This window comes from Misgurnus anguillicaudatus, chromosome 8 (genome assembly GCF_027580225.2).
Source record: "Misgurnus anguillicaudatus chromosome 8, ASM2758022v2, whole genome shotgun sequence".
Taxonomy (NCBI): Eukaryota; Metazoa; Chordata; class Actinopteri; order Cypriniformes; family Cobitidae; genus Misgurnus; species Misgurnus anguillicaudatus.
This window is the reverse complement of record NC_073344.2, coordinates 24,075,282-24,093,004: the sequence shown is the minus strand read 5'-3', so window position 1 is coordinate 24,093,004 and position 17,723 is coordinate 24,075,282. Positions and strand designations below refer to the sequence as shown.

Below are 17,723 nucleotides of genomic sequence, written 5' to 3'. Positions count from 1 at the left end.
TGTTTGATCTTTTTAGTGTGTCTTTTAAACTGAACTTTGATTTTGATGAGTAGACGTGATCGAATCACGTGACGTGATCACGGGAAAGTTAGAGTCACATGATTTCTTGGGGCTACTAACCAGATTTAACAACCGGTTATCGGTTGTTTTCTCTCACTCCAAGAATGGTAAGTTTATAAATTAAAATTTCTAGTGTTTTTATTCGTCTTTTTTGTAAAATATGATTAGTCAATGTTATTGTAGCATTATTCTGTTTTGCCTTAAAAGTGTAAAAGTGAGTTCATTTCCTGGATAGTGCTCTACTTTACAGTTGCATAAACATTTATTTAAATTTACCTATTTTAGTTAGTAAAACCCATAGGTGTGATCTGCGTTTGAAATGCATTTTATATTTAATTGATCTCGTAATGATCGTGAAACTTTCATATGCATTATGCTTAAGTACAAAACTGTGTTTTGTTTCTTTTGTTTAGATGCATCTTGTGACTCTGTGTTTGCTGCTGGGAGTGTTGGAGGTGTTTGGAGCTCCAGATGCAGATGAAATCAAATATCTGCCTGGACTTCAGAAACAGCCCAGCTTCAAACATTATTCTGGATACTTGCATGTGGCAGACAATAAACATCTTCACTACTGGTGAGTTGTAATGGCTTTATTTTAATACATTTGCCCTAACAGCGAAGCCCCAAAATATTATTTTTAGTCTTTGGTGGAACATTCCCACAGTTAATAATGAGAATCTACAGTTGTAGTTATACTGCTATACCATTCTCTGCAAGCATGTAAAATTTGGCTCCCCTTGTGATGTCAAAAAAACGACATATTTTTGCTCAACTACAACTACAAAGTGGCAATTTTAACATGTTATTATAAATTATCTATATGGTATTTTGAGCTAAAACTTCACACATGTACTCTGGGGACACCAAAGATTTATTTGACATCTTAAATAAAAATGTCTTCTTTAAAACATTCCAATAAATGCTCTAAATATTAAAGTTTTTGAAAGTAGCATTTGTTTATAGATGCTAAGTATATGGACATTTTAATATTTCATGCAATGTCATTTAGATATATTAAGGGACCTTTGAATTTACAAAAGTCACCGGAATGCAGTTGATGCGAGCTTACAGTGCAAAGTTCACTGTTGTGCCTTCTGTTGCTCATGATGTAGGTTTGTGGAGTCCCAGAAAGATCCAGCGAAAAGTCCGGTGGTTTTGTGGCTTAATGGAGGACCAGGATGCAGTTCATTGGACGGTCTGCTCACCGAACATGGGCCTTATCTGGTGTGAACATGACTGATTCTAGACTCTTATTTTGGAATATTTGCAAACCTTTGAAGTGATGCATTTGCATTATGGAAGCTTTTCTCTTTAAATAAAAAAAAAACGAATTTTTTTCCAGATCCAAGATGATGGTGCCACTCTAGAATATAATCCTTATTCTTGGAACAAGGTACAGATTCAACTTTTTAGCAACAATGCTGTCATGAAAGTCATTGAAATGCATGAAAATGAGGAAGTGTTTGTTATTTTAGATTGCAAATATGCTGTACCTGGAGTCACCAGCGGGTGTCGGGTTTTCCTACTCTGATGATAAAAAATATACCACCAATGATACAGAGGTATGGTTCACTTTTGTCCATAAAGCACATCGGTAAAATATATTTAATATAAGGTATTTATTTTATATAGTAGCAAACATTTACACAGTAAAAAAAGATTGTGTGCTCTAAACTGTTTGTAGGTGGCCATGAACAACTACCTGGCTGTCAAAACTTTCTTCAAGTTGTTTCCCGAGTACAGTAAGAATGAGTTTTTCCTGACTGGTGAGAGTTATGGGGGTATTTACATCCCCACGCTGGCTGAGATCGTCATGGAGGACAGTAGCATTAATTTAAAGGTATCGATTCTACTGTGTTGTCCTATTATGTGTATGCTAGTCTACAGTATCTGATTTAGTGTTTGTTTCTGTAGGGAATTGCTGTTGGAAATGGCTTGTCTAGCTATGAGCTTAATGATAACTCCTTGGTCTATTTTGCAAACTATCATGGCCTCCTCGGAGCAAGGTACAGTGTTTTCACCTAATTTAAATTTAATTCAACATCATTTTAAAAAGAAATTCACTCTTTATGCTTTTGGGTTGTGCCCAGCCCTTATTCTGTGATGTGTTCCTGTATATCTCAGTGATAGAGCATTGCAATAGCAGCACAAAAGGTCATGAGTTAAAACCCAGGAAACATGCATATAGATAAAAAAAAACACATACCTTGTAATGCATTGTAAAAGTTGCTTTGGATAAATGGGTGCCAAATGCATCAATCTATAAATGTTATGACCATAAATGATACTTTCAGCTTGTTTTTAATGTTTTTTCTCTCTCTGATAGTTTGTGGAATTCCCTTCAGACATTTTGCTGCAAAGATGGAGTTTGCAACTTCTATGATAATGAAAATGTAAACTGCACCAAAAGCGTAAGTGAAACTATTCTCATGTTTTGAAATGTGAAAGTACATTAATCTCATAGACATCTTTACTTACTACATTTCTTTCTGTATACCTGTCTTCAGCTCCAAACCGTTCAAACAATTGTCTACGCGTCCGGACTTAACATGTATAATCTGTATGCACCCTGTGCAGGAGGCGTTCCCCAAAGAGTAAGGTGAGGATAGGCCTGTTACATGGAAAGTTGTTTTAAGAAATGTCTCTTCCATGTAAATCTGTGAATGCACATTTTGTATTGTGCCTTTTATATTTCTAAGATAGGGATGCACATAGTAACAGTAAAAAATTCGATATGTTTTGTTCTTAATCCAGCATTGACAATGGACAGTTTGTAATTCGAGACATGGGCCACTACTTCATCAACTATGAGTTTTCAAAAGCATGGAACGAGGTAAACCAACTAAAATGTTTTTCATAGTCGTGTCCGTAGTTCTGAATCGTAGTGACACGAAGATTCTCATTGGCTTAGAAATACAGAGGCGTGGCCGCCCTGTTCAAATCGACGAGGCTGGATCCTCCCTGCACAAACTCCACCGCTTCCACCCTTTACCTCAACAACCCGCTGGTTAAATCTGCCCTCCACATCTCACCTGATGCTCTGAACTGGGTCATCTGCAGGTGTGTTGAGTCAACTACCCTGTTTACCCCACTATTGACATGCATGTTGGGTGCATGCATGCATATGTGTTTAACGTCCGCCTGTATGATGAGATCACTGAGTCACAAAATCTGAGAAGCTGAAATTGTTGTCATTATTTTTGTGACAGTGCTGAGGTCAATCTGAATTACAATCGTCTGTTCATGGATGTGAAGAAGCAGTACCTGAAGCTTTTAGGAGCTCTGGTGAGTAATTGTGAATTTACCCATATAAAAATCAATCATGGTTTTATTATAGTAAAAATATAGTAAGCTTGGTTATTTGGCAGATTGATTTCCATTTGTTTACTATCAGTACGTGTGCGACAATTACAAGTTTGTGGTTGCCATATGGTTTTATTACAAATAAAATGGTATTCAAACTTAATATAAGTTAGATGTTAAAACATCAAAATAAAGCCCAATGAGCAACATTGGACAATCCAGTGCTGTGAGTTTGGGGTGGGACTCTCAGCCCGACTGATGTCAGATGGGTGGCATGCCATTATTTTTAAAGATTTGGCCAATTGCTAGCACATAACCAACATTGAATCACAAATATCCAAAACTGTACGTTCCTGTAGGTGATCTTAACAACATCTTTTCAACAGAAATACCGTGTTTTGGTGTACAATGGAGATGTTGACATGGCCTGCAATTTTCTTGGAGATGAATGGTTTGTGGAATCACTGCAGCAGGAGGTGAGATGTTTCCCACTTCTGTATTTACTTATTCTGACCAGGAACTGATGACTCTAGAAACTAGAATAACAAATCATACAACCTTAAATGCCTGGAAAATAAACCTGAATAACTTCACAATAATCTTGGACTTTATCGAATTTAGAATCTAGTTCCTTCTTTGCTTTCATTGTGACTTAAAGGAAAACACCACTATTTTTCAACATTTTGCTATGTTTTTACCTCAACTTAGGTTAATTAATACCTACCTATCTTTTTTTAATGCGTGCGCTTGATCTTTGTGCAGCGCGTTGTGGGTGTGTTGGCATTTGGCCTGGCCCCGTTCATTCCTTGGGATCCAGGCAGGGATGAATTTGGAAGCCACCAGGCAGCACCATGTTTTCCCTATTTAAAGGGACACTCCACTTTTTTGGAAATGGGCTCATTTTTCAGCTCCCCTGGAGTTAAGCAATTAAGTTTTGCCAGATTGGAGTCCATTCGGCTGATCTCCGGGTCTGGTGCTACCACTTTTGGCATGGCTTGGCACAATCCATTGAATCTTATTGGACCATTGGCATTGCGCCAAAAAATAACCAAAGATATTTTTCCTGTTTGAAGCTTGACTCTTTTGTGGTTGCAGTGTGTACTGGGACCAGCGGAAAATTGGAAGTTGATTTTCCGGGCAGATATGGCTGGGGACTGTGCTCTCATGTAGGCGTAGTAATCAAGAAATGTTCTGCCGTACCATGGCTGCAGAAGGCGCAATGATATTCCGCAGCAGCCGAAAATAGTCGCCTTAGTATCTTAGTATTAGTTTTTTTTCTCCTAGGGGGTTTTTCAACCCGGGGAGGCAGCCATCTTTGGCTTAACTTAGCACCCTATTCTATATGTCTATTAGTAATACGCTCGCCTATAATGTTGATTCATAGCTGCAGCAAATTTAGCTGTTTATGCTATCGTGTATTATGTTATGCTATCTGTTGATTTTCTGTGCTTTTCACTGCTTCTATTAATGTAAAGCTGCTTTGAAACAATTACCAATTGTGAAAAGCACTATATAAATAAAATTGATATGAATTGAATAGTATCTTTTAATAGCAGGGTACTATTTTCGGGCACTGTGTAGTGTCGTTGCGCCTCCTGCAGCCATGTTGCGGCAGCAAAGTCCTTGTTTGTTGCGCCTAAATGAGAGTGTGGCTGCTGGTCATATCTGTCTGGAAAATTGCAACTTTTGATTTTCCGTCGGCCTTGGTGCACGATGTAACTACAGAAGAGTTAAGTGTTAAATAGGAACAATATCCAAACTCTGGTTGTTTTTGGGCATGATGCTAAATGGTCTGGTCGGATTCTGTGGATTGGGCTGGGCTATGCTGGGGGTGTTGGCGCCGGACCCGGAGATCAGCTGAATGGATTCCAAAATGGTAGAGATCAGGTGTTTAACTCTAGGGGAGCTGGAAATGAGCCTATTTTCCAAAAAAACCTATTACATGAGTAGTTACACAAGTAAGTATGGTGGCACAAAATAAAACGTGGCGATTTTTTTTAAGCGGATAAAAAGTGAGAGCTGTGTTGTGTGGCGGAGGAGCACTTGGTTTGCAGCACTTTGACATCAGGTGCAGTAACATCACTCCTGACTACTCCCCCTCTTGCTCAAACTTCCGTCAATATTGCTGCGCCCGAGGTCGAAGTGCTGCAGGCTGGGTGCTCTTCCGCCATGCAGTGTGGTTCTCATTTTTTATCCGCTTAAACTTCCACGTTTTATGTAACGGTCTTTAAATAGGGAAAACATGGAAGTGTTTGGTGGCTTCTGAATTCATCCATGTTTGGATCCTGGGGAATGGATGGGACTGGGCTGGATGCTGGCACATTCGCAGGACGCTGTACAGGGATAGAGCGCACGCATTGAAGAAGGATCGGCGTGTATTAATTCGTCTGAGTTGAGGTAAGAACATGGTAAAATATAAAAAACTGTGGTGTTTTCCTTTAATCCCAAACAAGCTCTTTTAAATCCTCAGACTTTGAAAAACCAAAGCTTGTGTCCGTGTGTTTTGTCAGGTTCAGGTTCAGCGTAGGACTTGGATTTATTTCAATGGAGAAACTCAGCAGGTTGGCGGGTTTGTCAAGGAATTCTCCAACCTGGCTTTCCTCACGGTGAAGGTAAGACTAGTTAACTAGTAAAATAAACATTCTTTACTATTGTGTTACTGATGGAGACCACAAGGTAGGGTTTTTAACTAAATACTTTAGCTGAAACTAGTTAACTAATAATGTAATGAATTGCTATTAATGATGTTCTCTTTACAGGGTTCGGGTCACATGGTTCCCACTGATAAACCCATAGCAGCATTCGCAATGTTCAGTCGCTTCATCACCAAGCAACCGTACTAGTTCACACTCGGGGATTTTGTTCATTTTAAAACTGAATTTGCACGGTCACACCGTTAAAGTTTTCTGTATCTGGACCACTGACTCCATTTGTTTTTCTTTGCCTTTGTATTTTATATAGCTTGCGTGGACTCTGTGTAATGGATGAATGTTTTGAAGTACAGCTTTTTATTTTAGATTTTTTTATTGATCAAAGATTTTGTCATTTTAGTTTGTCACGTCATTGACGTTTGCCATTGATCAGGTGTGCTTGTCCTCATTTAAAAATGATTTATTTTGATTTGATATTTTTCTATTAGGGAACAAATCTTTGTGCCTTATTTTTATTTTTTAAATAAAATCACATTTCTGTGATTTGTTTATTTGTGATTTTATAAATGATTTCATTTTGTTACGAATATTTTGCACGTATCTGGTTTAATCTTTGATTTTAATCAAATGAGATTTATGATAAAAATGACTTTTTAACTTGCTGTTTTGGTAACATTGCAATATTCTATTCAAATATTTTATAAACCATAATCATTATTCTTAGTTTTATATATAAAAAAAACCTGTTATTGTCAGTGTAGGAGCATATGAAAAATAGCATGAAGATAAAAATGCTGTAAGTATCTTTAATTGTTAGTTCATACTAACCAATGTTAAACTTACTTTACAATAAAGTGTTACCAGCGCAATGATTTCAGTCCCAACTAAGGATGTTTAAACTTTATAGCACAACAATCCAACCTCATATTAAATATTCATTCAATATAAGATCATACAATTGTACAAAAATCATACATTTCATCTAGAAATACATTGTTTATACATCTACGTACACATACAACATATATAATGCATTTCAGTCAATTACTGAACTTGAAATGAACACGCAACTTTTATACTCTAATGCATTTTTATGCATTGCAAAATTACTTTTTTTACTAAGTATTTTTGTCTTGTTTTCAGTACAAATATCTAAAAATATTTCAACCAAGATGCATTTTCTTTAACAAAGAAAATAAGTTTTTAGACAAAAAAAATTAAGTGAATTTGTGCTCAAATCAAGCAAATCTGTCAATGGGGTTAGAAAAAAATCGTGAACCTTTTCTTAAACACTTAATTCATGAAAAAAATCAAGAAAATTTGATTTTTTTTTGCTTGTTTTAAGCACAACTTTTTTTGTCTAAAACTAAGACTTCTTAGTTCATTTTGCTCGTCAAGAAAATACATCTTAATTTTTAAAAAATTAGATATTTGAACTTGAAACAAGACAAAAATACTAAGTAAGAAAGTCATTATTTTGCAGTGTGAAATAAATCAATTTCATATGAAAATCAATAAAATGCAGGCTTCAACATGTAAACTTGTATTGTGATCTAGAGTCATTTACTTACAATTTTGTTTTTTTTATCTATATGCATATTAAAACTGAGAATGTGCATTATTAAAGTAAATAACATTTTTTATTGATGTTTCATGTTGACTAGCAGGTCAACAAATTTGAGGACTAAATGCTTGTAAAATTTCACCAATATCATGCATTCGTTGGAAAGAAAGTCCCCAATCTATTGGCCTGTACTTTAATATCTGTTCATACGTGTCATGAATGCGTTTCTGTGCTCGTCTCCCTTCTTAAATCGAGTTGTCTGAGGAATCTGTCAGGCGTCTCTCGATTAACTCACGCAGACCTGTTCTGAAGTGTAGGTTGGCCCCCACTATGATGTAACCCTGTGAAGTCAAAGATGGAAAATACTGTAAGTGAATGGAAAATAACAACAAGTTACCGTATATTTCTGGGTGCATGAACCTGCTCCCTTAGACGATCTTTGTTTCTGAAGAGTTTTGAGAAGTCCAATCATACTAACTAACACCTGTCTGTAACTCTCAAATGAATTCATACCCAAGCTGTGAGTTGATCTGCATCATATTTGTTTTATAAAAGTTAGACCTAAACTCTGGAGGAATGCAGATCTTCAGGAGCAGAACAGAGTCTAGCTTTAGCTTAAATGTTGCACTTACATTGTGATACTCAACCACTTCTTCAATGAAGTCAATGCCGTCTGGAAGAGGAATCTGTACACCTCGCTTGGTGTAATCTTACATTAAAAAGACATAAAAGAGCATTAGGACCACACCGAAACAACACTTTTCGTACTGGACAATCTTTCATTAGATCAAAGATTTGAGGATTCAGGGATTTTCAAAAAAATTAGTTTTGAGTAGATATTGTGCTCAATAATTATGCATTCAGTTTAGCGTTTTATGTGCATCTCCATCACTGAATTGTATATCTGCACTAACATCTAGATATCAATATAAGCCATTGAAAACCCACAACAGCCAACACATATGGCAAAAAATTACATTTCTATGGCCAAAAATATATTTTAAATATATGCTAAATACATTTTGTAGAATGTAATGCTCAATTGAATATATTTTTACATTTGGAAATATGTTTAGTTTAAACCTTCATATATCAACATATATTTTTAAAAATGTATTTCAGGGGCAAGAAAATACATTACTAATTTTACATCCCATATGGCAAAAATGTATTCTGTGCAATATATGCTAAACACAAGTTAATTTATAATGTAAAGTTTTGAAGTTGAAAATATGTTTCATTTGAACCTTTTTAAAACTCTTATGTTTACAGGTTCGTAACATAAACAAAGTTTATCTTCCAATGCGATGTGAATATAGTTCCTTGGATTGAAATATTGAGGGCTATATATATATATATATATTTTGTAAAATATACAAAAATGGCCAAAAAATATATTGGTGAAAATAAATTTTTGTAATTTCAAAATGTTTTTTAGCAAATATATTTTTTGACCCTTTTTTGTATATTTCAAAATATATTTTTGTTGCTGTATGGGAATAAATGTTAGACTTACTGTTAATAAGAGGAACCACAGATATCTGTAACATAGTCTTCAGTGGACCCTGTAGTGGAATCAGCTGAAAAGAAAAAGTTTGATATATTTCCTATCCACACTTGATCAGATATATTAGTGTCATTTTAAAGTGCTTACAGCTAATGACTCCAAAGCAGATTGATTGGAGAAGATCTTGAACCTGAAAACAGATTCACATTCAATAAAATGTGTACAATTTAGTGCATGTCCATTATTGCCATCTCTGTGTAATCATTTAATATTTAATAATACATTTTTCTGGTTTCTGCTTTTTTCTTAAAAATGCTGGGTTATTTTCAACCCAGCGTTGGGTCAATAATGGATGATTCCAGCCTTTTGGGTTGTAATTTACACTGTAAAAAATTTCTGTAGAAATTACAGTATTACTGGGTATTACTGGCAACTAGCTGCCAGTAACTTACCGTAGATTTTACTTTTATGTTATTTACTGGCAACATTTTGTTCAAAGTTAAATGAACATGAAACATTTTTAGACTTTATCTTCTACAGTAAGTTACTGGCAACCAGCTGCAAAATTACAGCAAATTTTTTACAGTGTATGCTGGGTTGTTTTAATCCATTGTAGGGTCAAATATCAACATTTTCTGGGTTAATTTAACCAAACGACTGGGCTAGTCCCTTTTTGACCCAATGTTGGGTTATTTACCCAGAATTTTTTTAAGTGTATGTAAGCCATTTGAAACAATGTTTACATTTTAACTAGATTGATATATTTTCTTACATTTACCTTCTTAGATCTAGATAAATTGCCAGGCGCTTTCCCTTCATCGACACCTTCGCATTGAATTTAGCTTCCTAAAAACAAGGTTTGTTAAAACTATACAAAAAAAGCGTCCTCTTATTACCAATCTATTGTGTGACTGTGTATAACGGAGTATTATATATGTTACCATGGTCATGCTGCTAAGTTGAACTGGTGCTTTTCCAGGTGGAAGAACCAGAACTTTGACGTTTGAGTTAACAGAGACGCTCGCACCCGAGGTTTTGATTGAGGAGCGGGGAGGAGCGGTGACCTCCAACTCCAGTGACAGCGGATGATCCATCAGAGCTGGGTTCTGACAACATACATCAAATTTAAAAGACATCAGGTTTATCTTTTTAATATTTGTACTTCTTCAGATTTAAGTATCTTCTTCTTTATACTGTATGTATATTTTTATGTATTTGTGACCATATTTACTGCTATAATATTATTGATATTAAAAAAATGAGGTTGAGTTTTTTCAGATGGATGAACAAAGAAATGAGCACAAATCATGATACTGTTGTTATTTGTTTAATATTGCAATATATTAGAGTAGATTTTGACGTCATTTAATGGTTTCGAAATCGAAAGTGTTTTTGTTAGCAACAATTGTAAAATTATAGATTTTAATCCTTTTGGACATCAGTAAAAAAATAATATATTTTTTGTGATAACCAACAGCTTAACTTGTATTAAATTGTTGTAAATTATTGTAATTGTCCTTTTATGGCAAATTTTTTTTATAAATTTTTTACCAGCATCATGATTGTACCGAAGTAGGTCGTCCTGAGAAGCATCTCCAAATCCTTGGGCATCTGAAATGAGTTACACAATAATTCACTTAACCATATTTTTATATTATTTTACATTAAAAATGAATGATAAAGACACATGAGGTTAAGCTGTGCCCCATCTTACCCGTTCATTTGCTATCTGCATTTGAAAAAGTCCACCTGTGTAATAAGCAAAGAGTCCACTGTCGAAGAAATACTCGGAGAGAGACAGATAGATCATACGATCATACTCCCTTACTACTGGATTCACGGCATAATTCACTAGGGTTTGATTTTCATCCTTAAGATCATAAAACTTGCCCTGAAGAGGAAAGAAAATAACTAAAATAAGACAACATACACTTGCTCATTTAAACGTCTACAGAAAGTACCATAATATTACCTTGTTATTGAACGTGAGTTATACCATGAAAATACTTGTAATAAGTATGATGCAAATGCCCTTAGTTCTTATATGCTACTTGTAAAGTACCTTGGAAAACTTTTCTACACTTTTTGGATATGTACCATCAGACATCTTTACAGCTCTGTGTCCAAACCCATTAATAGAGAGGCGAAGGGAAGGAAAAGATGTGGTAGAAAAATCTATGGGGTATTGTGAAGAGGAAGATGCTATATGCCAGACCCAACAATGCAGAAAAGCTGAAGGCCATATCAGAGCAACCTGGGCTCTCATAACACCTGAGCAGTGCCACAGATTGATCGACTCCATGCCACGCCGCATTGCTGCAGTAATTCAGGCAAAAGGAGCCCCAACTAAGTATTGAGTGCTGTACATGCTCGTATACTAAGCTGAGATACTGAATTTGAGACTTTCCTTAATTGTAAGATAATCAGCAAAATTTAAAGAAAAGAAACATATGAAATATATTAGTCTATGTGTAAAGAATGAATATAATATACAATTTGTACTTAATAATGGAATTAGAGAAATAAATCCACTTTTTGATTATGACCAGCACCTGTATATCAAGTTTGATCTCTGTCACTCACCCTAAAATCCATATCAAGGCTTCTATCTGTGACCACAGGGTCACTCAGTAGTGAGTAGTCGATCCCAATGTAATTATCCACCTCTGTGCGCACTGCAAAACACACGTCTGTGTTATTAATCACATCACAACAATTCAGCAATGCTTTTCTTTTTTCACTAACCTGGAATTGTTTCCAATAGTTGGTTAACCAAAACCAGTGCAGCATGATCCAGTGCTGGACAAATCTGTTGAAGACATATGCAAAAATTAAATTGTTAATACATATTATGTTGTATAATAATAATCTTTAGTGTAAGGAGTTCATTCGAATCACAAAAATTGGTATTAATGATGATGCTTCATAATTATTGATACTGCTCCCCAACAAAAAAAAAGATACAAATCTGTTTATTTAAGATGAAACGCATTCCGGTAGTCAAGAAGGTTGCAATGAAGTCATAAACCCTCCTATGAAAACATTTAAGGTAAATAAAAGTGTGGCATATAAAAGAATGCGATTGCTTTCCCAGAGAATATCTAAACATTAACCAAATCATATGGAGTCAAATACCCAAGAGTCCCGCTGAATTTGGCCCTCATCTTAGTTATGGCCGCGTCACAGGTGATGTTGGAGATCTTGAGACGGCCCACCTCGTCTCTTTTGAGATGGAGGGCCGTGAAGATGTTGACGCCTTCTGCCGAGGCGTTGATATATCCCTCATCGTAACTAATGGAGAAAAACACCTAACTCAGAAAGGACAAGCTTTTGGGTTGTTATGAGAGCGAGTTTAAACTTACAAAAGCCAATATAGGATTCGCCTCTGGAAGTTCAGTGTGATGGAGGAGTTGTGCACTTCGAAGAGAAGCCCTACGTCAGGCTGGAAGCGCAGGTCAGATGTCAGGTCCAGCTCTGTTATCTTCACACTGTGGATATGTTATAGCTTACACTTTTTGTATGATCACAACGAGTTACTTGATGGGGCAACTGGAGCTTGATGGGTGCGGGTGGTGTTACCGTGCAAACATACTTTTTGATGGTGTATTGGAAACGGCCTTCTGAACCTTTCATCTCTGGCATAGTGATGTTACTGATCTCCTCTTCTACAAACTTTTTTGTCTGAGACTTTACTGTAAAAACAATAAACAGGCTGGTATTGATACTGTATTACGAAATGGCATTGTAAAAGTTAAAAATGGTTACATTGCAGATACTGATCATAGATGTACATGTTTTGTGAACAGTCATATGAAATTATATGGTTTCATTATAGATTGACAGCTTTTTCAGTCTTAACATTTCTAGTCCTCGGGCCGTGATGCGGATTTTACATCCAGGGGGTTCAGCTAATTCAGTCATTGTGATAAATGAAAGGAGAGCAATAACTGAGACTTCAAACAGTCCCATGATTCCTCAGAAGATCTGAAAGACACAATTAAAGAAGTTATAGGAATGACAATATCCCTTCAAATTCTTTCTTAAAATGCCTTTTGAGCGAACTACATCCACTAAACATTTCTGATTTGTATAAATTCATGCATCCGTCCAAAAACCAGCTCATTATAACATATCTGTGACAAATTGTGCACTGCAAAAAAAATAGCCGCAGAAATTACACTGTTACTTGCAGCTTGTTGTCGGCAACTCACCGTAGATCCAAACTGATGCTATCCACTGGCAACATTTTGTTCAAAGTCAAATGAACATTAAACATTTACAAGTCTTTGTCTTTACATAATAAAACTAAAATAAGAGCCTCATGCAAAGCATTCTGGGAACGTTTTTCTGTTTTTTTTTTGCTTCAGATTTTGTTTCCCAGAATGCCTTGCTTGATGCTGTCACCCTAGTTCTACTATGCAAAGACAAAGACTTGTTAATGTTTAATGTTCATTTAACTTTGAACAAAATTTTGCCAGTAAATAACATACATTTAAATCTATGTAAGTTACCGGCAACCAGCTGCAAGTTGTAATTTGTCATTTCTATGGAATTTTTTACAGTGGCAAAAAATATATAAATTAAAGTCATATGAAGGAAGTCACTAAATGTCCTCATATATATTGAAGTTTATTAATCTAGCACACTACATAATGTGATTTTTATATGTGTAATGATGAAACATTGTGAAATAAATGTTTAATTTGTAATAATGTGTAATTATACAATTGAACAAGAATGAATGAAAAGGAATTACGAAAAAGTAAAAAGTTAGAGAATGGATTAATATCAATAATAAAAAGTCAAGTATATAAAACAACAAAATGCAATGCAATTTAAATCTAATCTAATAGATTGATTTTTAAAGATCATATTAGAGGTCTGAACTGCTCATAAGATTCAATGAGATCACAGATCTTTCTAAACACAATCACAATCCTGCACCAAACAGTTTCTCCAGTGCGTCAGCAGTAAAATAGATGCGGACCGCTAGATGTAATGTATGTTCAAAGCATATAAAAGAACTCGCTTGCCTGAAAATAGCCGGTCGAACGAGTCCAGGTCTTTCCCCTTTGGTTTTTGCAGCATGTGTGTGTGTTGAGTCTGTGTCTGGATGTGTTTATAGTGCAGGAGAGAGACTGTGTGCTTCACGTCTGAATGAACACCAGAGACAGGGCAGAGAGAGGAGGAGGAGGAGAAGGAGGAGGAGGAGGAGGAGAAAGAGAGAGAGAGCGAGAGAGAGAGAGAGAGACAGACCCTGCATCCTAATTCACATACTATTTGTACTCAGTAAATATATTTAAATTTTTATACTTTCCAAAACAAAAAACAGTACATAATTTTAGGGCATAGTAGAGAGATGCAGAGTTGCTAACGTGTTCTAGTTTTTCTGGGTGTTTATGGTTGCATGATGGTTGTTTATCATCCTAAAACTAAAGAGTCACTTTAATAAGAAATCTCTCTCATTTATGAGTAGGAAATTTTTGTACTTTTCTGTTCAAATCTCTAACACTAAGTAATAGTGATTCACATTGGTATCACTCTTTGGAGGTCACATGTGTTTAGTGTGCTGGAGGCAGCTGTCTTCAGTCACCCAGATACAACAGGACCCAAACAAAAATTGGGTTTTATAAGGTCATTGACCCCCCGAGGCCGGCTGATTAGTCCTCTTCTAAAAAGATGATCTCAGGCAGGGGGAAAGATCTCACAAATGCTTCATTCTTTCAGCTTAATAAGCATCCTGTGGTAATTACTGAAACCACTCGTAAATGTCTTTCAACAATGGCATTGTGAGCTTCCGACAGGTGACCTTTGACACGATCACTGAACAAAACAATGCTTAATGAAGCATTTCGATATGTTCCTAAATGTTTAGGTTTGGACTGCAAATGTTTTCAGACCTGATGTGGTGTTTGCTTTCAGAAAAAAATGTGAGGTTACTATAGTTCACAAATACAAGATTCTTCTCCAGGTCAACAAAAACAAACACAAAATACACAATCTTGCCATGGTATGTGAAACAATGTGACACGATACAGCAAAAATAAACACTTTAATTCAAGTTTGGGCAAACTTGAACACAGTAAAGCAAATATGATTGCAAAAAATGTTGAAACTTCTGAACATGTTGAAGTGAATTTAATTCAATATGCTATGTTTATTAGTTAACAAACTAGTCATTTAAAAAAAACTGGGAATTATTCTTATCCTAGAAGGAAGACCACTGGACAATATATTTAGTTGTCCTCTGTAAAATCAAACATTAGCATCATTATCAGGATTATGAATCAAAAATATATGAAAATTTAATTCAGTTGCATGGACTTAATTTTATACCTATAAAGAATTTAAAGACTTTTTGACCTACCAGTAAAAGTGTCCATGAGGGATGCATACTTTTGAAGAGCCTATAATGTTAAGAGACTAAAGATCTGATGTCCCATTGAGTCTGAGCATAAATTAATATAATATTATAAGCCTATTACACATTATAGATCACATACCTCCATTTGTTCGGCTGGGAGGGCAAACATCCCCCTTTCAGTGGTGGTATGAAATGAAACTTTAAACTTTGTACACATTTTGTGCAAGCATAACAGTTTATTCTCATGCTTCCCTCCCTAAATACTTTTCCCAAATGACTTTCTCAATAATAAAACACTTACTGTGGTGTGGAAATGCAGACTGGATAATGCTTTCTTTTTTAAATGAAACTCTCTTTGAGGATTTCGATGTTTTCTTGCTGCAAGAGAAATGTTTAAATGACTCTTTTGTAATCCTCTCATTTAGTCTCTCCTCACAGTGTTCTCGCTTCTTATTCAGTCAGGATTTATAAGGGCAGGTTGTGTTCCTCTTTGACTGATGTCATAAGCTTCGTGGTTACAATGTTGTTGTGCAAAGTGAACATTTTCCAGGCACAAAGAATGAGACTAAATTAAGCTTTATTGTCGATAACTGCTTTGGATTTGCTGTTGGCAGTTGACCAAACGATATGATAATATTTACGTATTGTTTGTGTTAACACATTTTGTGTCATTTTTAATTTGTTGTTCCAATAAAAGCACAGAGATGTGAATAGTTACAATCCAATAACACAGTGTGCTGTTTTTATACAACCGGTTTTAAGAGTGTATGTGATTAGCTGTACTCAGTGTAAAAAAAAATAGTATTTGAACACCATTAGGCTTTTTATTTAATTATTATGTGTTCATCGTAAACATATTTATTATGTTAAGAGATACACTGGAATATTTGAAGAGTTTTGTTGCAAAACGAGATAAATCCATTTTTTATCATTTTTGTCAAAACATGTTTATTATTATGTTATCATGTTATTATTTTGTTTTATGGTGCTACTTAGCTGTATTTTTTTAAGTTATGAAGGTTTAAATCAAAACAAACCAACTGCAGTTGAATTGAAATAAATTGGAATGCACAACCAAAAAACAAGCTTTCTGAACAATTAAAAAAATGGTGGTTATCTCGTTTTGCAACGAAACTCTTCATTTGTAGATTCAGAAATGGCAAAAGAGAAATTGTGAGGAGTCGCATACATTCTGCCATATACATTTTACCCTTGAAAACCAAGAGAAGCTACATTAAAACCACAGTGGTCTGCCCTTTAATTTTGGAGACTTAACCTGAAATTTGTTCATGACTTCTTAGAAAGTCTTGTTGCAAGGTTTCACAATCACATGATCCAAAACAGCTGGGTTTAAAACCACAGAGAACCAAGCTGGACCTCACTTCTGAGAAACGAAATCAGCACAGGAAAAATAATGGTCAAATGTTTTTGGGCACCAATTATGGGCTGGAGACATCAAATATTTTTGGGCACCAATTATGGGCTGGGGACATCAAATATTTTTCTTTTTCCAGTACAAGATGAAAGTCATTTAAAATTAAGGGGTGTGAACATGTTCAAATCGGTAAAACATGTTTCCTTACTCCCTAATCTCATGTTCTTTGTATCTTCCCATAAACATACACCTAAAACCAAAATTTCTCCAAAAGTGACTTTAATCAGTTTAAGTTTTTCAAACCACTAGTACTGATCAGTGTCTTGACGTGGACTGTAATGTCAAAAAGGAATGATAAACACTAATCTACACAAAACATAATGTGTAGCAAATAGAAAATAATGAATTATTTTCATATAACACTATTCACAATAAAAAGTATTTATATATGACAGTATTTATATTTTTAAAAGATAAGTAAAATGTTACACAAATCAATGTTGTGTGAGTGGAATTAAACATAATAGAGGGCGCTCTCAATACAAGACAACTCAGATCGGTTGTAGCCCCCCAAAAAACAAGAAAATTGTACCTTTTAGTTTAAAATTAAATTTACGACAAACCAACGGCATTTACTTTATATACACATTAAAAATTATATTATTAAATAAACGACCAAAAAATGGGACAAAACTAAAAATACGTGTTTATTGTTGAAGTAATATTTTAAATTATTAAACAGCTTTGAGAATTTAATTTTGATTAAAATGTAGGAAAGATGATTAGGCTGTCAATTTAAAAACTTTTATTATAAAAAAATAATTATTTTACAGGATATGTCCAATTACAACGATTTACCAGATGCATACCATACAGAGATATCGCAACTCAGACAGAGA

At 35.1% G+C, this 17,723-nt stretch overlaps 2 protein-coding genes across 4 annotated transcripts; one reads left to right on the top strand and one right to left on the bottom strand.

Moving 5' to 3' along the window:
- The first annotated feature begins 53 nt into the window (after positions 1–53).
- On the top strand, positions 54–6,557 carry ctsa (cathepsin A). Its single transcript, XM_055212629.2, has 15 exons — positions 54–167; positions 474–634; positions 1,173–1,284; positions 1,403–1,453; positions 1,536–1,622; positions 1,745–1,900; positions 1,975–2,066; positions 2,387–2,471; positions 2,568–2,659; positions 2,815–2,893; positions 2,972–3,120; positions 3,270–3,345; positions 3,750–3,839; positions 5,874–5,975; positions 6,123–6,557. The coding sequence occupies exons 1-15, from the start codon at positions 165–167 to the stop codon at positions 6,204–6,206; spliced, it is 1,419 nt and encodes a 472-aa protein (XP_055068604.2). The 5' UTR covers positions 54–164; the 3' UTR covers positions 6,207–6,557.
- A 776-nt stretch (positions 6,558–7,333) lies between these two features.
- pltp (phospholipid transfer protein) lies at positions 7,334–15,914 on the bottom strand. Of its 3 annotated transcripts, none has more exons than XM_073870514.1 (16): positions 15,751–15,914; positions 12,943–13,069; positions 12,678–12,777; positions 12,448–12,573; positions 12,221–12,376; positions 12,059–12,117; positions 11,831–11,899; positions 11,669–11,760; positions 10,800–10,976; positions 10,637–10,696; positions 10,027–10,191; positions 9,864–9,931; positions 9,233–9,275; positions 9,095–9,158; positions 8,211–8,287; positions 7,334–7,919 (listed from the first exon to the last, which is right to left on the bottom strand). In XM_073870514.1, the coding sequence occupies exons 2-16, from the start codon at positions 13,052–13,054 to the stop codon at positions 7,824–7,826; spliced, it is 1,464 nt and encodes a 487-aa protein (XP_073726615.1). In that variant the 5' UTR covers positions 13,055–13,069; positions 15,751–15,914; the 3' UTR covers positions 7,334–7,823. The 3 variants fall into 3 exon arrangements, with proteins under 3 accessions (XP_073726615.1, XP_073726616.1, XP_073726614.1); XM_073870515.1 differs by lacking the exon at positions 15,751–15,914 and adding an exon at positions 15,589–15,729; XM_073870513.1 differs by lacking the exon at positions 15,751–15,914 and adding an exon at positions 14,119–14,263.
- Between the last annotated feature and the right edge of the window lie 1,809 nt (positions 15,915–17,723).